This window comes from Erpetoichthys calabaricus, chromosome 6, assembly GCF_900747795.2.
Source record: "Erpetoichthys calabaricus chromosome 6, fErpCal1.3, whole genome shotgun sequence".
In the NCBI taxonomy this organism is placed as follows: Eukaryota; Metazoa; Chordata; class Cladistia; order Polypteriformes; family Polypteridae; genus Erpetoichthys; species Erpetoichthys calabaricus.
The window spans coordinates 71,411,257-71,437,525 of NC_041399.2; the positions used below are offsets into that span (position 1 = coordinate 71,411,257).

Genomic DNA, 26,269 nt, shown 5'->3' on the forward strand with positions numbered 1-26,269 from the left:
CAGATAGAGACGGCACGCGTGCAATAAAGAAAGCCCGCTCAGAAGAACATCCATTGAATTCTGTGTTCGTGTCTCTGACCACCAGATCACGAACCCAACATTTACGCAATATTTAAGTTAAACCTGTGCGATAGCTATTCATACATCCAGTTATTTGGAGCCTCGTCACACCTGCCATAAAGTTCTCTACACTGAACGTACACCTGGGGACCCCTTACTGCCAGGGAGCAGCACTACCGCCTCACTACCGTGCTTGTTTAATACCTGCTTTAATGCATTTCATCATGAAAATGATATCAAGTATTTTTCTTGGCATTCTAAATTTTCAGAGAGCAGGAATATCATGAAGTGAATGGATTCTGTGCGGTGATCGCTGCCGGCGCCTGCTCTCAGTGCGGAGGAAGTCAGTTTAAGAAGCATAGTGATTAACAACTCGGTCGGGGAACACTTAACACAAAGCATTTAATGTGCTGCATTAACTTATGACGGGGTTTGAGAAAATCTAGTAAATTAAACATTGATTTTAGGATGGAGTTTTGTTTACAACATTCTACTTTAATTATAAAATGAACTATGCGAATAAAATGGAAATGTCGACTTTAATCTTGACATAGGCGTCAAAATTAAAGTGGAAATGTCGAGAATAAAGTCAACATGTCGGCTTTATTCTCGACATAGTTTGTTTTTTTTCTTCCCTGTGTCCGTATTTTTTGTTCTTCACTGTGGCCCTAATACTATTCCGAAGGGCTATACCACAAATAGCATTATAAATTGCAGTTATTATTTATTTATTATTATTTATGTATATAGCTTAGTTTGAAGCAAGGTCCATATTAATGCAGTTTGCCTAAATGATGGTTCAGTTGGTAAAGATGTCATCACCAAGTTGCACTTGTTTTATTTTATTTTAATTTGGTGAATACTGAGTAATGCACCTGAGCTTGAAGTCTTGAAGTAATGGTGCAACTATCAGTAATAATACTATTATTTATTTTATTGTTATTATTTATTAGTTTAAATATTTTGCAGTTTAATGATGGTAAAGCTGTTTAAAAAGTCATTTTAACGTGTCAGTGGACAGAGATGGTTAACATTAACAAAGTGTAGTTGGTTTATAAAAAATATTTACTATTTATTCCTTTTCTAAGACATGTTCAGTGCAATACAACTTTTGACAAGCACCTCTGGATATTTTACTAAGTCGAAATGCCTCTTTGGATGGTTGAAAATATGTTGTCAAAATTATAGTTAAAGTTGTTTGCAAAATCTCTTCAATAAAAAGGTTCTATATTTTGACAGCATCTGTCATGCAATGTGATTCCTTCTCTTCATTAGTGCCACCCCCTTGAAAACTAACACTTTATGGGGCCATGCAAACCTGTATTAATACTTGTGTGCACATTAAAATGTTTTTTTTGTACAATGTATAATGCTCATGACAGTGGAATAGGTTATTCTTAGCCAGTAATTGCAGTGGAAAATGTGGTTAACATCCACTCATGCATGGGGAAAAAATACCGTTGAATACCGTGAAACCGGGATAATTTAGAAAAATACTGTGATATAGAATTTTGGTCATACCGTCCACCCCTAATAAATTTTGGTCTCCTAGAATACATTTAAACATACAGCATCCTTGACTATAGGCCATTTAGTAAGAATGTCTTAATGTACTGTTCCCTACTATTGGGTGGAGCTCACACTCTTAGCCCTTAATAAACCTCACAACACAGAGATAATGGCAAATCTCTGGCTGCACCAGGTACTCAAAAAAATCTACCTTATTACTTCAATCACTCTAGACATGAAGACAAAGCTTAGAAAGTTAAAAGCAACATGGTATTTATTACATGAAAAATAATACCAGTAGAACAAAGAATAATAGAAAATAGGACTGATGGTATTCTTTTTTCGGCTGCTCCCGTTAGGGGTTGCCACAGTGGATCATCTTCTTCCATATCTTTCTGTCCTCTGTATCTTGTTCTATTACACCAATCACCTGCATGTCCTCTCTCACCACATCCATAAACCTTCTCTTTGGCCTACCCATTTTCCTCTTGCCTGGCACCTCTATCCTTAACATCCTTTTCCCAATATACTCAGCATCTCTCCTCTGCACATGTCCAAACCAACACAATCTCGCCTCTCTGACTTTGTCTCCCAACCGTTCAACTTGAGCTGACCCTCTAATGTCCTCATTTCAAATCCTGTCCATTCTCGTCACACCCAATGCAAATCTTAGCATATTTAACTCTGCCACCTTGCACTCTGTCTTCCACTTTCTGGTTTGTGCCACCGTCTCCAACCCATGTAACATAGCTGGTCTCACTACCGTCCTGTAGACCTTCCCTTTCACTCTTGCTGATACCCGTCTGTCACAAATCACTCCTGACATTCTTCTTCACCCATCCCACCCTGCCTGCACTTTCTTTTTCACCTTTCTTCCACAATCCCCATTACCCTGTACTGTTGATCCCAAGTATTTAAACTCATCCACCTTCGCCAACTCTACTCCTTGCATCCTCACCATTCCACTGACCTCCCTCTCATTTACACACATGTATTCTGTCTTGTTCCTACTGACCTTCATTCCTCTCCTCTCTAGAGCATATCTCCACCTCTCCAGGGTCTCCTCAACATGCTCCCTACTATCGCTACAGATCACAATCTCATCAGCAAACATCATTATATTCCACTGGGACTCCTGTCTAATCTCGTCTGTCAACCTGTCCATCACCACTGCAAATAAGAAAGGGCTCAGAGCCGATCCCTGATGTAATCCCACCTCCAACTTGAATGCATCCGTCACTCCTACCGCAGACCTCACCACTGTCACACTTCCCTCGTACATATCCTGTACAACTCTTACATACTTCTCTGCCACTCCCGACTTCCTCATACAATACCACAACTCCTCTTGAGGCACACTGTCATATGCTTTCTCCAGGTCCACAAAGATACAATGCAACTCCTTCTGGCCTTCTCTAAACTTCTCCATCAACACCTTCAGAGCAAACATCGCATCTGTGGTGCTCTTTCTTGGCATTAAACCACACTGCTGCTCACTAATCATCACCTCACTTCTTAACCTTGCTGCCACTACTCTTTCCCATAACTTCATGCTGTGGCTTATCAATTTTATTCCCTGTACTTACTACAGTTCTGCACATCCCCCTTATTCTTAAATATCGGCACCAGTACACTTCTCCACTCCTCAGGCATCCTCTCACTTTCCAAGATTCCATTAAACAATCTGATTAAAAACTCCACTGCCATCTCTCCTAAACACCTCCATGATTCCATAGGTATGTTATCTGGACCAACGGCCTTTCCATTCTTCATCCTCTTCATAGCTGTCCTTACTTCCTCCTTGCTAATACGTTGCACTTCCTGATTCACTATCTCCACATCATCCAACCTCTTCTCTCTCTTGTTCTCTTCATTCATCAGCCTCTCAAAGTACTCTTTCCATCTGCTCCACACACTCTCCTCGCTTGTGAGTACGTTTCCATCTTTATCCTTTATTACCCTAACCTGCTGCACATCTTTCCCAGCTCTGTCCCTCTGTCTAGCCAATCGGTGCAGGTCCTTTTCTCCCTCCTTAGTGTCCAACCTCTCATGCAACTCATTTTTTTTTTAGCCTTCGCCACCTCTCTCTTCACCTTGCGCCTTATCTTCTTGTACTCTTGTCTACTTTCTGTATCTCTCTGACTATCCCACTTCTTCTTTGCCATCCTCTTCCTCTGTATACTCTCCTGTATTTCCCCATTCCACCACCAGGTTTCCTTTTCCTCTTTCCTCTGTCCAGATGTCATGCCAACCACCCTTCTTGCTGTCACCCTTACTACATCTGCAGTAGTTTCCCAGCTGTCTGGTAACTCTTCACTGCCACCCAGTGGCTGTCTCACCTCCTCCCTAAACTCAACCTTGCAGTCTTCCTTTTTCAACTTCCACCATTTGATCCTTGGCTCTGTCCTCACTCTCTTCCTCTTCTTGATCTCCAACGTCATTCTACAGACTACCATCTTATGATGCTTAACTACACTCTTCCCTGCCACCACTTCACAGTCTTCAATCTCCTTCAGATCAGCTCTTTTGCATAGGATGTAATCTACCTGTGTGCATCTTCCTCCACTCTTGTATGTAACCTTATGTTCCTCCCTCTTCTTAAAATACGTATTCACCACAGCCATGTCCATCCTTTTGGCAAAATCCACTATCCTTTGACTAGTCCACTATCCACTGTTCCCTTCACCAACATGGCCACTGAAATCTGCTCCAATTACCACTTTCTGTCCTTTGGGTACACTGTTCCTCACTTCATCCAACTCACTCAAAAAATCTTCTTTCTCATCCATTGCACACCCAACTTGCGGTGCATATGCACTAACAAAATTCATTATCACACCTCCAATTTCCAGCTTCATAATCATTACTCTGTCTGACACTCTTTTCACCTCCAGAACACTCTTGACATACTGTTCCTTCAGAATAACCCCTACTCCATTTCTCCTCCTATCCACACCACGATAGGACAGATAGTAAAGTCTGGATATATATAGTCTTCAGAAACAGTTTATGAAAAGTAAAGATGACAAGGATGAATGTCACAGGTGGCTTGTGGTCTAGCACTCGTAGTTATTCATGAGATGCTTTTCTGATGATCAGATGGAAATGACTGCATGTTGCCTGTGCCCTCTTCTGACGTGGCTCTGTTCCCTTCTCCTGATGTCTTTGTCTTTTCTTCCTTTCTATGTCGCTCTTCAGACAAGGCATATTTATTATAAAATTCTACGGGGGTTTTGCAAGATGTGATTGTTAGATATTCTGATTGGCTGGCTGTCAATATGATAAATGAATTCACTGTCCATTTTCCTAAACAATAAATTTTTTTTGATGTTGCCTGAGGTATCGGCATGTCTTCCTTTCCCAGGCTGTAAAATAATTTAGCTACTTTTGTCCCAGATGCCCAGGTTATAAACTAATCAATAGCCTTAGGCACCAGCATGTCTTCCTTTCTTTGTTGGAACAGCTGTTTTAAAAGTGAGGTACAACTAGGAAGAGGATATGCTATGATGTGTCCTGAATTTTGTTCATCTGTTGTTTTGTCTTGAACAAAATATAATGGAAATATAAACCGAAAAGTACACATTTTGTACACCACAACAGCAGCCTTATCTGGTTCTACATTCCACAGTGAAAGAGTCTGAATTTATATTATTTTAGATGAATGGGAGCTTCTTTACTTTACTTTCTTGATAATAAATGTCTGCCTTTCACAAACCAAGTAGATCATGTGATATTATAGAGGGGAGTTTATGCTAAAGGTGATATTGACATCGTCATTTATTAAGAAAATTGGTCTGTAAGATGTGTTTGGAACATCGTAGGGCTTTTCCTGATTTTTAAAAGTGATTTTTAATTCTTATTTTTAGTTTGTGTATCTTTATTATTATTATTATACTTACGATGTTGCCACACTGTCATTTAAGTTTGCTATTTTTCTTTAGGTTCTATTATTTTCTGTTGTATGTTTTGCTGTGGGGATGGTCCAGAGGGAATCCATTTCTCCTCCAATGTCCCCAATTTATCCTCAACTCATCTATCTAGTAGTCAAGAGTCAGGCTGTGATTTGACAGGCACAGATCGAAGATAGAGCAAACCAGGACTGAGGGCATGTGTCGTTTATCATTAATTTACTCAATGGCACTACATGCATGCAGCAATCAAATAAAGGAGTGGGTGCAACTTTTTATTCACTCAGAATTCTTAAACATACTGTAAATGTCCTAAAATAGGCCTAAAGCTGAAACAAAGCAATTATTTATGGGTGTGATATTTTCCCCAATTCCAACCTGGATGGACAGCAGCACTTTTCATCAAAGGCTAGACTCCCAGGGTGTCTAGTGTTCAGGAGGGAGGTATGTAGTGAGCTGGTCAGTCCTTCTGCCAGGACTTCTGGCTGCAGTGACAGAGGTGGAACCCAGACCACTGATTTGCCCTCGTATTTATGTCTTTTTCATACTTCTCTGCTGCATTTTTTGGCCAAATGGGTGTTGATGAGTGGGGCCGACACCCTTCCTGTGGTGGCCTTTGGCCCCTTAACTAATCCCATGCAGGTCTTACTTCTCTTCTCAATTCTTCAATGTTTTAGCCATTGCAACAATCTAACAGGACATACAGTACATTGTGTTTCTACACCTTCAACCCACACTGACCTCAAACACCTCTCTTTACCAGTCCTAGCCAATCATATGGCAAGCCAGGCTGCTCAGCATATTTTATAGTAAAGTAATTCCTATATGAAGAACAAATATTTCTAATATATGATGTTATCACGATTGTGTGTAATTAATACATGCATAAGATATTTGAAACACAGCCCATAATTATTCACAAACCAGCATAGTCCATCCGTATATCAGTGTACTTTGCATGGGCCCTGTTGTTTTGTTTACAGCAATAACCCTGCTAGTCATGTGGTTTGTGACATGTGAAGTAATCCATATTAAAGATGTTGGCCGCATTCACTCAAAGTGCACCCATAAAGGGAGAGACTTAAAAGACTACAATTTCTAAGGAAATTGAACTATTATACAATTCATTTGGCATTCACTAATATTTTATGTCAAATATAGAATTACATTTTTTTTTTGCTGGAAATTCTTCTCTCTTATTTTTTCGATATGTCAAAAAGCAACTTTAGTTTCTCTTCTGTAAAAATAACAAGAAAACGAGTTGCTTGAACCCTCCATTTCTCAATTGATCGTTACACTAAGAGTTTGCGTTTCTACTGTGACAGATTTTGGTAGCATGCTGCTGTCGCCAGGTTCTAATGGAGCTAATTTAACTCCAGCTTTTCAAAAAATTCTGCTGGATAGTCATTTGCACCAGAGGATTTCACCAGTTTGTTAGGAATTAACAACATCATGGATTTTGGGTGTGCTCATTCCTCCTCTAAGCACAGTGCATTGAGCTGTGGCATTGCTAAGAAATCATCAGCATGAGTCTCATCTTTATTACAAGTTCACCTTTATAAAATCTTTTAATCTTTAACACTAGAACCTCCACACATTTTTTCAGTAGTAAAAATGCCAAGTTTAAGTGGTGTCTGAATCCTTTTGTTTTCAGGAATGGCCACTCAGCTTGACATGCTGATAACACATCCCTACTGCTGTACCACCATAACCTAATACAGCTTGAGCGAAGATAAAAAGAAATCGTTTCTTGGCATTCAGCATATATTGTTTACATATAAACTGGGATCCATGGGGCCGAAAATTGCTAAGGTATTATTAGTGAAAAGCAAAACAACACATTTCAATCAAATGGGCACATAAAGTAATACATGATGTAGAAACTAAGTTTTATGGTGACACTTTTTTTGTTTGGTCGTGTGTGAATAGCACTGTTTTTCTACTGGGAGTGAGAACGACTTGAAAGGATGCTGTGACATGAGCAGCAGTCCAAAGTTGATCATCATCATGCATTAAATCACTTTGGTATTTAATGGTAAAAAACAAACCAAAATTTGACATCATCTGGAAGCATAAAATATATTAAGTCAAAATTAAATTTCTCTCTATATAGTAAATTCACGATGCAAAAAAATTAAGGGAACATTTAATCATCACAGTCTAATACCAAGTCAATCCATCCAGTTGGAAAGTATAAGTGATTGCAAATCAACTTCATCTGTTTTGGAGCAAATGAAAGTGACATCAGGAGCACTGGAGAGGCAACAGCAAGACAACCTCCAAAAAGGGAATGGTTTTGCAGGTGGTGGCCACAGACGATTGCTCTCTCCTTATCCTTCCTTAATGATTGTTCTCTAGTTTTGAGTTTTGCTAGTGTCCTTGTCACTACTGGTAGCATGAGGCAGTACCTGTTTCCGATTTAGTTTGCACAGGTAGTCCATCTCCTCCAGGATGGCACATCCATACGTACTGTCATAAGAAGAGTTGCTGTTTCTGCCAGTACAGGCTCAAGAGCATGGAGGAGATGCAAGGAGGTTGGCCGTTATACAAGAAGAGTTGGACAGGGCCATAGAAGGCATCAATCCAGCAGCATGACCGGTATCTGCTCCTTTTTGCGAGGAGGAACAGGATGAGCACTGCCAATGATATCCAGCTGGCTACTGGTGTGAATATTTCTGACCAAACTGTCAAAAACTGACTCCATGAGAGTGGAATGAGGGCTCAGCAACCTCTAGTAGGACCTTTACTCACAGCCCGTCACCATGCAGCTCGATTGGCATTTGCCAGAGAATACTGTAATTGACAGCTCTGCCATTGGCACCTCGTTCTCTTCACACAGGTTCACACTGAGCACATGTGACAGATGTGACATAGTCTTGAGACACTGTGGTGAATGTTATACAGCCTACAACATCACCTAACATAACCGGATTGGCGGAGGGTCAGTGATGGCCTGGGATACAGTGCATCCGGAAAGTATTCACAGCGCATCACTTTTTCCACATTTTGTTATGTTACAGCCTTCTTCCAAAATGGATTAAATTCATTTTTTTCCTCAGGATTCTACACACAACACCCCATAATGACAACGTGAAAAAAGATTACTTGAGATTTTTGCAAATTTATTAAAAATAAAAAAATGGAGAAAGCACATGTACATAAGTATTCACATCCTTTGTCATGAAGCTCAAAATTGAGCTCAGGTGCATCCTGTTTCCCCTGATCATCCTTGAGATGTTTCTGCAGCTTAATTGGAGTCCACCTGTGGTAAATTCAGTTGATTGGACATGATTTGGAAAGGCACACACCTGTCTATATAAGGTCCCACAGTTGACAGTTCATGTCAGAGCACAAACCAAGCATGAAGTCAAAGGAATTGTCTGTAGACCTCCGAGACAGGATTGTCTCGAGGCACAAATCTGGGGAAGGTTACAGAAAAATTTCTGCTGCTTTGAAGGTCCCAATGAGCACAGTGGCCTCCATCATCCGTAAGTGGAAGAAGTTCAAAACCACCAGGACTCTTCCTAGAGCTGGCCGGCCATCTAAACTGAGCAATTGGTGGAGAAGGGCCTTAGTCAGGGAGATGACCAAAAACCCTATGGTCACTCTGTCAGAGCTCCAGAGGTCCTCTGTGGAGAGAGGAGAACCTTCCAGAAGGACAACCATCTCTGCAGCAATCCACCAATTAGGCCTGTATGGCAGAGTGGCCAGATTGAAGCCATTCCTTAGTAAAAGGCACATGGCAGCCCGCCTGGAGTTTGCCAAAAGGCACCTGAAGGACTCTCAGACCATGAGAAAGAAAATTCTTTGGTCTGATGAGACAAAGATTGAACTCGTTGGTGTGAATGCCAGGCGTCATGTTTGAAGGAAACCAGGCACCGCTCATCACCAGGCCAATACCATCCCTACAGTGAAGCATGGTGGTGGCAGCATCATGCTGTGGGGATGTTTTTCAGCGGCAGGGAGTGGGAGACTAGTCAGGATAAATCCTGGATGAAAACCTGCTCCAGAGCGCTCTTGACCTCAGACTGGGGCGACGGTTCATCTTTCAGCAGGACAACGACCCTAAGCACACAGCCAAGATATCAGAGGAGTGGCTTCAGGACAACTCTGTGAATGTCCTTGAGTGGCCCAGCCAGAGCCCAGACTTGAATCCGATTGAACATCTCTGGAGAGATCTTAAAATGGCTGTGCACCGACGCTTCCCATCAAGCTGATGGAGCTTGAGAGGTGCTGCAAAGAGGAATGGGCGAAACTGGCCAAGGATAGGTGTGCCAAGCTTGTGGCATAATATTCAACAAGACTTGAGGCTGTAATTGCTGCCAAAGGTGCATCGACAAAGTATTGAGCAAAGGCTGTGAATATTTATGTAAGTGTGATTTCTCAGTTTTTTTTATTTTTAATAAATTTACAAAAACCTCAAGTAAACTTTTTTCACGTTGTCATTATGGGGTGTTGTGTGTAGAATTCCGAGAAAAAAAATGAATTTAATCCATTTTGGAAGAAGGCTGTAACATAACAAAATGTGGAAATAGTGATGCGCTGTGAATACTTTCCGGATGCACTGTATCCTTGGAGGGTCACACAGACTCATGCCAGGCAACGGTACCCTAACTGCTGTTAGGTGGTAGCAGTGCTACAACTTAATGGACTCGATTTCCAAGCCGCCCCAAGGGTATTACCTTCATTGCATGTCTGAAACGGGCGCAGGGGCTGCTGGGGACAAAAGGGCCAGCGGGAATCTTGAAAAGGAGCCGGCTAAGCAGCAAGGGAAGGTTGTCCATGTTTCTTTTCACCTGTTTGTCTCATCTAATATAACCCCTGTGGAATATCATCTATACTCTGGATCATGAACCCTAAGGATGAATGGACATCTTGCCACCAGACTGCTGAAAGGTACCGGGATGAAATCTCAGACCCATTCTTAGACCTTAGGTTGGTGCCATGGGCCCTGGGATCCTCCTGGTTCAGGACAACATGCGGTCTCACGTGGCCAGTGTTTATAGGCAGTTCATGGATGACAAAGACATTAATGTCATTGACTGGCCTGCATGTTCCTCAGACCTGCATCCAACTGAGAATCTCTGGGACGTTATGGATCATTTCCTACTATTACATCAGACAACAGTTAGGGGGCATACCACCCAGGAGTTCTGAGTGTTCAGACTGAACATGGAGTAATTTTTTATTAGAAACATCATCTGAAAGATGTTCATGTTGACTAAAAAACATGACCCATGAAATCACAGATTCTCACGACTTCGCAGTTGGGAAACATTGCTTTAAATGTTACAAAAACTTCTGGGAGGCACATAAAAAGTTAAAGAATGAATTATAACACAGACTACGGTAAACACTCTGTCAACCCCAGAATAGAAGATTCCCAAACACATGTATTGAATCTGGTCGGAGAAAACTGAAACAAGGAGACTGTACATAGCTGGAAACAAAATGAAAGATGACGTGAACAATCGATTGCACTGCCAGCTGAAGATGATTTTGGAATGACAGGCATTTCCGTTGGACCTAAGTAAATTGTGTGGAAGGACATCAGTAGACCCTGTAACACCATTCTTTTCTCTTTTAGTGCACCAGTGCATTATTAAAATTAAAATGAGGAGCCATTATAAAATAGGGCAGGAAGTCAGGGAGTACTGGGGAAGGAGTAGGATAGGCTGTTTTTGACTGCATTGAAAATGTGGTTGAGCTAGAAAGGGCAAATGTGGTCAAAGAAATAAAGGAAATACCTCACAAGCCAAACATGGAAGCAGCTGGAGGAATAAAGGGTGAGCAATGCAGTTTTAGACTAACTAAATCAGCCAGTGGGATGGTACACACCGTACATGTGTTGGGAGGTCACAACAACACTGGTAGTAAGTTGGCAGCATTGTCCCAGGGTACTAAAAGGGGAACAGTCCAGTTAATGCGAAGACAGCCTAACCTACCTAACTGAGTGACAGACTGTGCGGGTTTGGCAGCAGAAGTCTTTTCTTATAATCAATATGTTTTTGTTTCTTACTGCAGGACTGGGAAGATGATGTGAGACGCTTCCGCCAGATGTTTCGACATCCAACTAATACGGAGCTGCTTGTCGTGGTTGGCAACCATGACATTGGCTTTCATTACGAGTAAGTAAAGGTTTTACCGAATTTTACAGAATTGCTTGACTTATAAACTTAAATATGTTTTTTTTTTTTTAGTAAAATTAAAAGTTCAGGGTGGACAAGGAACATCATGCTGCAGTCCAGGGCCTTCCACTGTCCCCTGAGCACCTTTTCTGAGTGGATGTTTTCAAATAAAGATTCAATATGAAAGTGACTGTAATTGTGGCCCAGGTGAACCTTAACTGAACAATAGTTTGACTTTTAATGTGTTATGGGTGTGTCATCGTGATATTTTCCTCTACTTACCCTTTACTTAGGGGTAAGTGTACTCATCAGGTTTGTTACCTGATTAGTCTACGGTCACACCTTAAGATTAACACACACATACATAGATATACACATAAACACAGAACCTCAACAGTGTCCTATGAATGACACACACAGCTAGTTAACCTCTAGCACTTTAAACCATATAAGTGCCTTAAGAATAACACAGACTGTCACCCTTCTGGTACTTCAAGAGACTTACTTATTGTTGGCACGAACAGGCATACAATGTTTAAAATATATCTCCATCCATCCATCCATCCATTTTCCAACCCGCTGAATCCAAACACAGGGTCACGGGTAATATATATCTCAGACCTAAATATTACTTTGGTTTCTAGGTATACATTTAAACATATAAAGGTTCAACATCCTTGGCCATTTATCAACCAAAAGTGCCTTACTTTACGTACTGTTCCCTACTATTGGGTGGAGCTCACACCCTCAGCCCTTAATAACCCTCACAGCACAGAGCGAATGCAAACTTCTGGTTGCACCAGGTGCTCAGAGAAATCTACCTTATTACTTCAATCACTGTAGACATGAAGACAAATCATGGAAAGTTAAAAGCAGTGTGGTATTTATTACATGAATAATAATACCAAATAGAACAAAGAATAGTAGAAAATAAGATTGAGAGTAAAGTCTGGATATATACAGTCTTTAGAAAAAGCTTAAGGAAAAGTAAAGATGTCAAGGATGAATGTCCCAGGGTGACATTAATCTAGCACTCATAGTTGTTCATGAGATGCTTTGCTGATGATCAGATGGAAACAGCTGCATGTTGCTGGTGCCAATCTTCTGACATTGCTCTGTTCTCTTCTTCTGTCACTCTTCAGACGAGGCATATTTATTATAAAATTCTACTGGGGGGTTTTGCAAGATATGATTGTTACATGCACCTGATTGGCTGGTTGTCAATGTAATTAATAAATTTGCTCAAACTCTTTTCAGTTTGAGCATGTCCTTTTTCCCAAACAATTAAGTTTTTGATGTTGCTTAATACCTACTGGCATGTCTTCCTTTTCCAGGCTGTAAACCTATTTAGCAACTTGTTGCCCCAGATGCCCATCCTTTCTCACGTTATAAAGTAACTGATAGCCTGAGGCATCGCCATGTCTTCCTCTTTTTGTTTGAACAGCTGTTTTAAAAGTGAGGTATAATTCGGGAAGAAGATATGCTTTGATGTGCCTGTATTTAACTTTATCTAGTGTTGTCTTGAGCAAAATATAAAGAAAATATAGACCAAAATCTGCAGATTTTGCAGATCACATCAATGGGGTAGAATTACCGCAGAGACCTGCTGCTTCACTTAGTGTTGTATTATATAATAGATTAGAACTCTTAAGATCCGTGTGTTTAGTCCCTCAGAGAGAATCTGATTGGTAAGAGTGTGAGACGCATGAGGGGGCAACTGGATAGTTGCTTTTGAAAGATGGAAACTATAAAACCGTACAGAAGATGAGAAAGGTGCCTTGAAAATCATGGCAGAGCCTGAGAAACAGGCTTTATGAGAACACGTTCGAGAGACAGAGACGTTCAGACACACAAATACAGAGGAAAGGCACTGAAGGGACACATGGGGCAAGAAATAGCAAATAGTTGTATATTATTACTGTCTTTGCCACATAGTGTGGCTAGTTACTCATATCTCCATAGTTAGTCTCATGTTCCTGTATCTATCATTTGAACACATCTTCTTCAGTGACACAATGGAGGCCTTCTCAGTAGTGTGAACTGCAAGAAAAGAACCAGCCCTGCATCAACAAACACATTTACTGAAGTATGTGAAGAAAAGCTGGAATATCTTGAGAAAAAAAAAACAATGTTAAGTCCACACAGACAATGAACTAGAATCCAAAACCATTCTCCTGAAGTCCTGTGGCAGAAGAGTTGGCCACCATGCCAGCATACAGCTAATTTGATCTCTGATGTAACAGGTAATCCTCTCCGTACTAAAATGGAGACTTACTGTGGCTAGTGAACCATTTTAATTTAAGATCACAAGGAGCTAAAGTCCAAGGCGAGAACCATCAAACAGATGTATGCTCACTGTCATTATACAGAGACATAATTTAACCAGATAGTTGTAAGACTAAAAACTAAAAGGAGGTACCTGGAACTTTGAGACAGGTTCCTTAATGTGAGAGCCACCCTGGTCCTATGGACACTTTCAAGGTGCCTGAGGATTATTGGAAGCAAGAAGGTAGCATCATGAGAGGTCAAAACTGTGAAGTTTATAAAACAAAGCGAACAAAACCCAAGGGGCAAGAACAAGAACAAAGTGCAAGAAAGGCTGGACAGAAGTCAAAGCCACAGAAATCTAATGTTATGGCCTACGTAAGGGAATAAGTTAACGAAAACTAGGAAGACAAAGGAAAGAGATACCCACCGAGGACTACTGAATGCAGTGAGTGCCGTCATATTTATACCTGAGGTTCTGGTGTGGACACAGATGTGAGCCTCATAAGAATGGGACACTGGACAGTGCCAGTGCTGCCATATTTATTCTGGAAGTCCTGGTGACATCACAGATCTGAATCCCATGATAATGAGAATGGGAACATCATGATGCACAACCAAAATCAGCATCTTTAAAATATAAACTGAAGTGAAAACAAATGTCAGAAATGAAATCTCCTGTTAAAAACCTAAACACACACAAAATGAGACAACTACTACACCCAGAATGCAGATTGTTAACTTTGACTTGCTTATCTGTTTAAAGTTTTAAATTGTGACCTGAATGAAATATATAAAGTGCTGAATTAAGGAATGTCATCATATTAAAAGCAGTTGACAATGTGTTGATATGTGCAACTGGAAGCTTTGATGTGGATTCTGGATAAGCGGGTTAGGAACATGGATACAAGGATCTCAACAAATACAAAGACTTCAAAAGGCATCCAGCAAGAAACCCAAACTTGGTTATAAAAGAAGTGTACACAGCCAACGTAGCCTCACCTCACACATGTTTTTAAAATTTTCCTGATGAAGAGGATTGAGAAAACCTGGAAATGACTTGGCAATTATATAAGAAATCTACAGTATACAGGGATCCGGGATCTTTCAAGCAAATGCCTTAAGGGATGCAAGTTTTACTTTTAAAACAAATGACCCGTCCTATTGATGAATCTTTATGATGTAGGGTGGAGATCATAAGGTGGAGTGGGAAATCCAGCTGCTTTCGAACAGACAGTTGGCGCACTAATCAGCTCGGCCTAGGGCGCAAAATAACCGAGCAGTTCATTGTTTTCTGTTCTAATTTCTCAGCAAATAACAATGAGCTGAATCGGTGAATTTCAGATAATCCTGGAGCTCATCTGAGCCGATAAAATTTCTGATTGTTTCTGATTCTGTGATTGCTTTTCTTTTTAAGCAGGCCAGCTGCTTCTTGAGATGTTGGTAATTCATTAGCAGTTGGTCAGATTTAATTGAGGTCATTTTTAATGTGGCCACTTACTTCACTGATCCAGCACTCCGAGCTCAAATCCCACAGCCCCAGAAGTACTGGCACGTTACAAAATGCCCCCAGCATGCATGTGGGTGTGTGCCTAGGTGGGCACCTGAATTGGATTAAGCGGGTGTGAGAATGTGATGATTCTCTCGAGCATTTATTGCTATTTTCCATAGCTACTGTATATATAAGATATTTTTCTTTAACTTCCAGAATGAGCTGGTTCAAGCTGCAGAGGTTTGAAAAAGTCTTCAATATCACATCTGCAAGAATTGTGACCAAGAAAGGTGTGAAGTGAGTATTGTTGTCACCAAGAACTCCGACTGTTAAATGTGGTGCAACTACTTGATCAAAATTCAGCTAGGCAGGGTTGGTACTTGTGTTATATTTTTAACAATTTATTTCTAGGCTTCACTGTCCATGCCTTTATGGATCATGCTAAAAAATCCTTAGATTTTACCTTTGTTGTCTCAATGTATACAATAAAAGGATTTTGTATCTTATTTTTTTTTAATTCATTTTATTGTAATCATTCCGTACATATAGATCAAAAATAGGATTGAAAGCAAATCAAACCCCACCCCTGAGAAGGAGAGCATGGCCAAAGGAGTAATACTTAATAATTTAGGCATGTTTACAAGCCTTGAGTTTAATAGGGCAAAAAAAGATAAATGGAGAAGGAAAAGAAATGCGGAAATAATTATTTCTTCTTATTCTAAAATATTATTGATTAAATCCTGCCAGGTTTTTGAAAAAAATCTGTACAGATCCCCTAACTGACAATTTGATTTTTTCCAATTTCAAATAATATAAAACATCGGTTTCCCACTGACTTATCAGAGGAGAGTTAGAATTCTTCCAATTTAACAAAATCAGTCTGTGTGCCAAAAGTGTTGTGAATGCAATCACCGTTTGCTTGTCCTTCTCCACTTCAAATCCATCTGGAAGAACACCAAACACAGCGGTTGCATTGCTGTTTTCCACTCCTTTTCTGATATATTAATTAAGAGATCTATTTCCCATTGTCCTCTTGGATCTTTAAAAGGAAGGGACTCTAATAAAATTTTATATATTGTAGAAATGGTGTCTAAGTCCTCGAAATTGAGCAGTATTTTTTTCAGCATGGTGGAGGGTACGAGATGAGGAAAATCGGGCAGGTTCTGTTTAACAAAGTTTCTAATTTGAAGATAGTGAAAGAAATGTGTAGCTGCAAGGTTAAAATTGGAATGTAATTGTTCAAAGGATGCAAAGATATGGTCTATATAAAGATCTCTAAGCAATTTAATCCCAAATCTTTTCCAGATATTAAAAACTGGATATGTTTGCGAGGGTTGAAAGAGGTGGTTCTCTTGCAGAGGTGCCACAGATAGTAAGCAATTTAAGATGGAAAATCTTCTAAGTTAGTTCCACGTTCTGAGTGAGTGAAGCACAATTGGGTTATTAGTATATTTGCGATAACTTGCATTTATTGGAGAGCAGAGCAGGGAGTATAAAGAAGTACTACAGGATTTTATTTCTATTGCGGACCAGGCCTGTGTATGTTCATTTATTTGTGTCCAGGTTTTTATAACTTGTATGTTTGCTGCCCAGTAATAAAACTGAAAATTAAGTACAGCCATGCCACCTTCTGCCTGAGGTCTTTGTAGAGTTGCTCTTCGGATACGTGAATGTTTTGAGTTCCAAATAAATGAGGTTATGGTTGAATCTAATTGCTTAAAAATGATCTATTGATGTATATTGGGATGTTTTGTAATAAAAAAAGAAGCTTAGGAAGGATATTCATCTTAACAACGTTAAATCTTATTTTTATGTAATATGATTTCCATGCAAATAACATGTTGACAGGCAGGAATGTCACCTGTGCTATGTGTTACATGCAAAATCTATTTATAGCAATTTCAGTTAGTTATGCTTATTGATGAGCCATATACAGAAAGGCAGGCTTTGTGCAAGACTCTTACTGATCTCAATTTAACAAACTAACAACAAACACAAAAGAATATCATCTTAATTTATTGAACAAAAACATTTACATAATAAATATTCTCATGAAATCCTTCATGTTCTAGCTAGTGACCCTTGTACTATTTCCTCTTTGCTTTTAATAATTTTTAGTTGTTCTTCTACACTGAAAAGTTTTGACTCCATAGACATTTAAAGACTAGTAGCTTTACAACATCTGAGCAGCGTGATTGTCAGGCTTTGGGTTGGCCAGCCCATAATACACAATATCCTGATTATCTGTTGCCCAGCAGATTCATCTAAATATGTTGGATTATTCACTTATCCCATCATTCAAGTGAGGCAGCAGGTTTTTTTCACATGTCTAGAGCTGCCACAGCCAAACAGTCTCAATTTATGATCCATGTACCTCGCTTACCAGACCTAGTAGCTGTTGAGATGTTCCTTCTTTTGGGTGGGTTTGTTTCACTATCAGTCAAGTGTTGAGTCCGCAAGCTGAAGAGAATTACAGAGCAGACAGGGAGAAAAAAGAAAGGACAGAAACAGGATTGAAACTGGGAGTTCAAAAAGCACAGTCGGCAAGCCAAAACGAGACAAAATTTGTAATCCAAAAGGCTAAACTAAAAAAAAAGTATTCAGCAAAAGGACATTTGGGAAAAAAAGGTTTTGTGCCCGCAATTTGGATGAGGAAATGAAGATTCAACCAACGTTTTAACCCTTCATACTGTATCTGTTACACTTGGGTCACGACCTCTGAAGACACACCCCTTGAGGAGTTGCCGTAGTGATGGGTGTCCAAAATGACGGCGACTGCTAAGAAAACAAAATAGCATCCAAAATGTCACAAAAAATTAAATGATTTAAATATGAAGAAAATTGTATTTTGAATTGAGTGGCCTATCTTAAAGAAAGGTCAGAACAGATCATAACATTTAAGAAAATTAGATTAATCACAAGAAAACTTTTACGTTTAAAAAAATGATTGTCTCAAAAAAGAGATGAAAATCAATTATTTTTTGCTATGTAATTGCTCAGAGACAATGGACAAAGGAGTCAGTTTTAGATTGCATCAATTCTGACTGTACACTGGAATTTCAGCAAAATTAAAACCAACATGCAAATGCTATATACATATACATATGTATACAGTATATACAGTATATATTTAAAAAAACGAAGAAGAAGAAGATTTGCTAGATGAGGCACTGATGCTCGGAAAAGTCGAAAGTAAAAAATGAAGAAGACAAGGCTGCTGACTTAAAAGTGTGAAATACTGTTTGTCAGGTCACAGAAAGTCAGAAACACGTTAACGTTTAATACAATTTAAACCACTTTCCCGTTTGTCAAGTATAACTGTAGCCCTTGTGCAAAACACTCTGTGGTAATCGGGGGTCCCACCAGCACTCCAGACTTGGCTGAAAGCTGTGCACTCACCATCAGTGGTGTAGAATACTGTCACTTAGGATATGAACATGTCAGCTAGAGGAATGGCATCAGTGATCTGTAAAGATAAGCCAAGTCACCTCGTCCCTCTGAGCAGCATCTCGCCCTTTTCACTTCTGCGTGGGAGGGAGAGCACAAGTTGACGACTCACTTACCATTGTGCTACTGATTCTTGTTTCAGCAGCACACTGAGTTGGTTTCATTGTCATTGTTGTGTCCAAATTTTATGACAATTTTTTTTTTTTTTCTTCATTTCAGATCGGCGTTAGGTTAAATGAAATAGCATTAATATTTCCTGCCACAACACTGCAGCTCTAGTTAGTGAAGAATGTGCCATTCTGAGGACTAAAATAAAACATCCAAACAATGGCCTTCTTCCAAATGTGTATTTGAGCCTGTATTCTCATAAGCCCAGTACTGGGCACTGGCTGACTGAGTTGAATGCCATAACATGTTTTAAAAAATTATCATCATCATTTCACTTTTAAGACTTTCAGGCCAAAATTCACCAAATCCCCCATATTTCAACCTTGAATTGAATTAAACACGTCCAAGAATCTCTTGTAGGTAGCATGTTGTTCTCCTCCTGGTGTCTGTCAGGACTGTGCTTTTCACATTTTCTCCCACTATCACTGCACTGCACACTTTGTATTTTAATATTCTTCTTGTTATGCATGTTGCATGAAACTAATGGCAATATGTAAAATGAAGACCGATGATCTGAAACTGAGTTTCACGGAGGGAAAATGCTTGTTTAAAATGTCTTCGCAGCTTTCTTTTGGTGAACAGCGTTGCACTTCACGGGGACGGCTGCTCCATCTGCCAGGACGTTGAAGATGAGCTCATTAAGATTTCCCGAGCGCTGAATTGCTCAATCCAGGTAGGCAGACATGGTGTGACTGATAAAACTTATTTCTGCCTGTAAACAGTTTGCATAAACAGTCCACATTTTTATGTTAGAATAATGTAACGTTATAAAATTTTACTTTGATAAACAATCTATTCATTTGTTGTCACATTATGAAAATAAAATAGGATGCTCACAAATGAAATGTGTGTTGCAGTGAAACAAGTGACAGTGAAATGTGTCCTGGTAAAGCACAGGCCACGAGACACCACTGAAGAGCTGAGGTGGTCACTCAGTACTCGGTCAGCAGATCTCCACGTGTTGTTGACCGGACACCATGATGAACACTACAAGTCTGATGTCTAACTGAAGAGTTCATCCTTCAGTGATCAGTTACAGGAGAATTGTAAGGCTTTTCAAAGTGAATTATATTTACTTTAATCCTCCAATATACCCATCAAATTTTTAATGAGGCCTGTGGTGTAGCGGGTCCACAGCTCAGATTGAAAAGGCCAGTTTTTTTTAAATAGATAATTGCCGCACTCGTGGCTTAAAGAGGGGGTGTTTTAGTGTGGCAGGAGCGGTTCCTGGGTGCTTCGTGATGCGGGCGGTCCACACTTAAGTGCACAGGTGAGAAGTTGTCTGCATCCGTAATTGATGCCGGGAACTGCTAATCGCCACACCTGATCCACGTCCCCATTATATATAATAGGAGCGCGAGTCTAGAGGTGGAAAAAAAAGAAGAAAAAAAAAGAAAAAAATGAACGGAGGTTAAGGGAGAAGAAGGCAGGAGCTGGAAGCAAGGGAGCCTCTGTGCGTGTGTGTGTGCGAGACAGAGACAGCTGACTCGCTGATGTTTGCAGGCAGCTGGAAGAGGTGTGCCCTAGCGGGGTGTTTGGATGACACCCGGAGCCGATGGCAGTGGCCATTCCTGCTGAGCGCTGGTGGGGAGCAGGAGTGACCGGGAGAATGTTGGCTCGCCGGAGAAGTCAGGGATTTGCAGTGGGACCCCAGCATGAGTGTCCTGGCTGTTGGGGGAAGCCAAGTCTCGGTCTGGCAGATGGGTGAATGAAGCCAGGGAACGGGAGTGCCACCAGGCCAGTCAAGTGGAGGTGGTCAGCTGCAGGGATGGTGACTGACTCCCCTGGTGCATAGCCTGGATGGGAGAAGCAGAGGAGTCGCCAGTAGGAAGAAGGCACTGGGCTTTGTTTTTAAAAGGACGGCTTCAAGCCATTGTTTTTAACCTCATTTTAAAAGGATTTATTTATTGGATTTTAACCTCCACAGTTCACTTGTTTTAACGGATTATTTATTTAAGGACTGTTTGAGACACTGCACTATTTATTTGGACACTGTTTTTGGTTTGTTTTTAATAAAAGCACTTTTTGCACCATCATCTTGCTTCATAGTGTCTAACTGTCCAGCTCATCGGTGACATTACCAACAGTGTCGGGTTCAAGAGCTCCCAAACTGGAGACGGGAGCCTGGAGCAGAACCTGCAATGTCACATAAGGTGGCAGAGGTGGGATGAGCTGGCAGTGGGGACTGAAGAGCAGGAGGCAGAGCAGCAAGTGGGATAGGTGCCAGACTTTGTCAAAGAGCCCATGGACCCAAGCTGGAGGAGGACATTTTAAAAGACCAAGCTTTTTAATGGACATTTATTTATTGTTCACAAGTGAGGGAAGAATGGAGCGGGATATCGACAGGCAGATCGGTGCGGCACCCATAGTGATGCGGGCTCTGCATCAGTCTGTCGAGGTGAAAAAGAAGCTGAGCCAAAAGGCAAAGCTCTCAATTTACTGGTCGGCTGGCCTGGGAATGCCTTGGGATTCCCCCGGATGAGCTAGTAGAAGTGGCCAGGGAGAGGGAAGTCTGGGCATCACTGCTCAAGCTGCTGCCCCCGCGACCCTATCTCAGATAAGCGGGAGAGGGTGGATTATTTATTGTCTTTTAAAAGTTATTATTTTAATGTACTGTTTTTACAAGGGGGCTTGGGTTGGTTTTAGTGTGGGATTGTTTTTAGTGCTTTTATTATTTATTCGTTTTAGTGCAGTGGTAGTGTGGCCGAGCTATGGACCTGGGCCGCCAGTTGCACACAGGTTGGTAGTAGTGAGGCTTTCCTCTTCTTTGTGCTCTGCTCTTTTAAATGTATGGAAAATGTAGCGGCAAGTCTCCAGTTACCAATGTACTGCTGTACAAGACGCCGAGCTGACTGTGCAGAAGATAAACAGGAGACTACAACAGAACTAGATAAAGATTAGGGATACTTACTTCTCATTTCTTCATGTTGTTCACTGCAACAACACTTAGCCTACATCCACACAACTACATAGTCATTTAAAAACTGCACTTTTAAACAAAAACAATCTCTGTCCACACTAGCGTTTTCACAGTGTTTCCGAAGACATTTCTGTCCACACTAACACGACCAAGATATTTAATTCTATTCAATTCTTTATTGTCATGTGTACAAGTACAAGTGCTATGTACAATGAAATGCTTGCTTGCATGTGCCCCTCGCAGACAGTGAACATAGACAAAAAAACACAATAAATAAATGAATATAAATAAGTAAATAAATAAAACCAGAATCCTAGGAATAAATAGAGACAGTGGCAGAAGTATATGTGCAGGTAGCAGTGGAGGTGACACAAGGTTACTGATTGTTCATGAGTCTGATTGCAGTTGGGTAGAAACTGTTCCTGAACATGGAGGTGCGTGTCCAAATGGACTTTGGTTGCTTCCCAGATGGGAGGAGGGTGAAAAGTGACAGTGCAGGGTGGCTGGGGTCCCACCTGATACTGTTCACTTTCCTGAGACAGCGTGTAGTGTGGATGTCATGGATCGTAGGGAGCTGTGTGCCCGTGATCTGTTGTGCAGTATTCACCACATGCTGCAGAGCTCTGCAGTCCTGAACTGAGCAGTTGCTGTACCAGGATGTGATGCATCCTGTCAGGATGGATTCCACAGTACATTTGTAAAATCTGCACAGGGTTGTGGTGGACACCCGGGCCTTACTCAGTCTCCTGAGGAAGTAGAAGCATGGTTGGGCTTTCTTGACTACTGCCGCAGTGTGACTTGCCCATTTAAATTCGTCAGTGAGGATGACTCTGAGGAACCTAAAGCTGCTGACCTGCTCCACAGCCTCACCCCCAATGTAGATGGGGCTGTGCTCTGTTGCCTGTTTGCAGAAATCCACAATCATCTCCTTAGTTTTTCTAACATTGAGGGTGAGGTTGTTGTCCTGACACCATTCTGCCAGGAGTCTGACCTCCTCCCTGTAGGCCGTCTCATCGTCCTTGCTGATCAGACCTATTACAGTGGTATCAGCAAACTTGAGGGTGGTGTTAGATTTGTGCTTAGCTACACAGTCATGGGTGTAGAGAGAGTAAAGCAGGGGGCTCAGCACGCTGCCCTGCGGGGTGCCAGTGTTGATGGTGATGATGGAGGAGGTTTTTCCACTAATATGCACTTGTTAAGGTCTGCCGGTGAGGAAGTCCAGTACCCAGTTGTACAGTGAAGAGCTAAGCCCCAGATCCAAGAGTTTAGCGATGAGCTGGGATGGAATGACGGTGTTAAATGCAGAGCTGTAGTCCACAAACAGCAGCCTGGCATAACAGTTCTTGTTCTCCAGATGAGACAGGGCGGTGTGAAGTGTTATGGAGATGGCATCCACAGTGGACCTGTTGCAACGGTAGGCAAACTGGAGGGGGTCCAGACTGTCAGAGATGATGTCCTTGATGTGTTCTAGCACCAGGCTCTCAAAGCACTTCATGGCTATAGGAGTAAGTGTTACTGGGTGGTAATCATTAGGGCAGTCTACTTTATTTTTCTTTGGGACAGGGATGATGGCTGTGTGCTTGAAGCAGGTGGGGACAGATGAAACCCTCAGAGATGTGTCAAAAATATCCGTAAAGATATCCGTAGATATGACGTAGACATTGGACTAAACTGGGCATGCACACATTGGTGGAAAAATCCTTGAAGGGATGGCAACACTGCTAGCCACAGGACTTACTCTAAACTGAAAGCTGTAATGACCAGGGCATTATTCACCTTTTGTGCATGCATGCCACAACAAAATTGTGCAAAACGCAATTTAGATTCATATAGGAAAGTAAAGTAGCTCCTCTACATCTGCTATATTGTGAAGTGAAGGGTGACCAATCAGGGAATGAGACCTTGTAATAAGCAGGATCTAATCAGTGAAGGGCCATGTGATCAGCACAAACAAATGAGAGTGCGATTAGTGATTGCATTTTTAAACGTCTCTGTTTTTACCCATCTACATTACAATGCTGGGCTAGGATTTTCAGAAGTAAACGACTCCGAAGAGCTTTATCAGAACTGGCATGCAAATTCCCAGATCATTTCCAAGAAAGCCTTGCGAGCGATTTGGTTTTCTTTTGATTTTGGGTTCAGACTTTTCCAGTGCTTTCCTTAAGTTTGATTTTTGGTCAGGATTTTGACTTGGGTTTTAATCTTGGCCTGTTATTTTGATGAAATTTCTGCCTTATCTCTCAAGCTTGTGTTTTTGTGAGCTGCCTTATTGGTTCATCCACAACAAATATAATGGAAATCCGTTTTGTAATTTAAGGAGTTGGATCATCTGCCAAATAACTTCACGTTATGGTTCCTTCTGGGTTTGGCTCAGGATGCTGTGAATTTTCTTAGGAAAGAGAGAGGTGTTTATGTGTTTTGGATGATATCAACTCTTGTGCTCACAGTTTGGCAAAAGATCTGATTTGAATTTAAGAGTACGGCCCTTCACATGCAGTCCTACAGGAAATCTCACCAGAGGTTTTTCTAACTGTTACATCGGTGGAAGAATCTTGGTCTTGACATTTTAAATGTGTGCTCTCCACAAAAAGAGCATTCAGAGTGGCACAAAAATGAATGAAACAATTAATCTCAAGTAAGACAGAAACAAAGCCCCCAAAGTCACATATGCAACCCAAAAAATGGCAAAAGTAAAAACTATGTAGTGAGGCATGCGTCGCTTATTATTCAGCCCACATTTTCAACTTTTTGCACAACATACACAGAAGACGTCCTTAAAAAGACTGCTGCTGGTTGATCTCTTGGCCTCTGTTCTTCTTGTTTAGTCTTTCTTTTTTGTTTTTGTTTTTAATTTGTGAACTTGAATGAGGAAATGATCTTTAAATGTTTATTTTCTACCAATATATCATGACTGATGTGTCATGACTTTAGAGGATGTGCCTCTAAAATCAATGGGAGCTCAAAATGACGCTGTCAGTAAATAACCCAAATGGTAGCTAAAATAGCCCAAATAATATTACAAAAACAAAACTATGCTAAAAAGTGTGAAACTAATGTCACCTCTTGAATCCTTGAGGAAAAAAATCACCCAATTTGAGTGATAAAGCACACAAAAAGAGTAAGAAAAATGAAGATGAAGAAAACCGCCAACACCAAGACACTGTAGGCTTGAACATTTTCTTGAAAAGTATTTAAAGGTCAGATAACAATGACATTAGTGAAGACAGGGTCACAGTCAGACTGGTGCTGGTACGTTTTTCCCATGTCCTCATGTATTTTCTCTAGTTTTCTTGCACATCTCAAAATGTTTTAGGATGAGCTTTATGAAGGGCTGGTGTTTTTCCTCCAAAACAGACAATTTTATGCTATGAACAACAGGAGGATGGTCAGGTCCAAATGGACTGTTAGTACCCAAGAAATGAAGGGCTTCCTAACTTAGAATTTAAAAGAACAGTTGAGAAGCAGGCCAGGTCAAAACACGCAAATCAGAAAAACCAAACTTGAAGTTCAAAGTTCTTTCGTTTACCTCACTAGCTGTAGTGGTTATTTGTTTTTGGGTCTTCGATCGAGAGTTCAGGCCGACTACCGAGTGCACCAGTATATCTTAGGGGCGGTGATGATGTCACAGGGAACCACAAGTGACTAGCAATAGGCTTTATTACTACAAATGGTACACCAACCCATCCAGAAAACACACAAACCTGGACAATGCAAAATGGCTTCTTAATAGTTTATATTTTGATTTTGTGCCATCTAAGCTCCATTTTGACCTGTAATAGGAAAGAGTACAGTAAATGCAGAGTTTCATATCTTTAATGTAACTTAACATATTATTCTAAATAGAGATGTGAGATAATATAATTTCAAGGAAGTAAATATTTTCTGTGAGAACTTTTAAGCAAGCCTGAAAGTTAGGAATCAATGGGTTATTACTAATTTACTTTTTATTTTCAAAACGACTGTTCATAGTGAACAGTGGTGGTGCAGGTAATTTTCAGAGTTCCTCTTTAGTCATAACCCCTGGTCATTCAGATGATTATTTAAAGTTGAAGGTAAAACTACAAACTGCAGATGATTGTTGTCTAGGGAATGACGTTGTCTAGGGTGTTTCATATAGAATACATACATTTTTTTTTTTTTTCTTACACAGACAATTGAACCCAAAACATTTTAGGGTGATCCATCGCTGCTATTTTGATTGGGTAGCTAAAAAATAAAAATTCAAAAAATTTCTTCACAACATTTAACCTCTCAGTCAATGTTGCCGTTGCTCAGTCTGATGATATTATTATGACTATCTTGAAGTTTTCCTGTAAAGAAATTTTTTTAGAAATTCCACCGTACACACGTACTGTATATTGTCTGGTGCTCC

The 26,269-nt window shown here is 40.6% G+C and overlaps 1 protein-coding gene across 2 annotated transcripts in view; it reads left to right on the forward strand.

Moving 5' to 3' along the window:
- mppe1 (metallophosphoesterase 1) overlaps positions 1-26,269 on the forward strand; it is a 75,084-nt gene that overhangs the window by 37,213 nt on the left and 11,602 nt on the right. For both annotated transcript variants that reach the window (XM_051928875.1, XM_028803241.2), the window contains exons 3-5: positions 11,502-11,605; positions 15,579-15,659; positions 19,542-19,650. In XM_051928875.1, the coding sequence (XP_051784835.1) occupies positions 11,502-11,605; positions 15,579-15,659; positions 19,542-19,650 (294 nt within the window). The remainder of the gene's footprint in view (positions 1-11,501; positions 11,606-15,578; positions 15,660-19,541; positions 19,651-26,269) is intronic.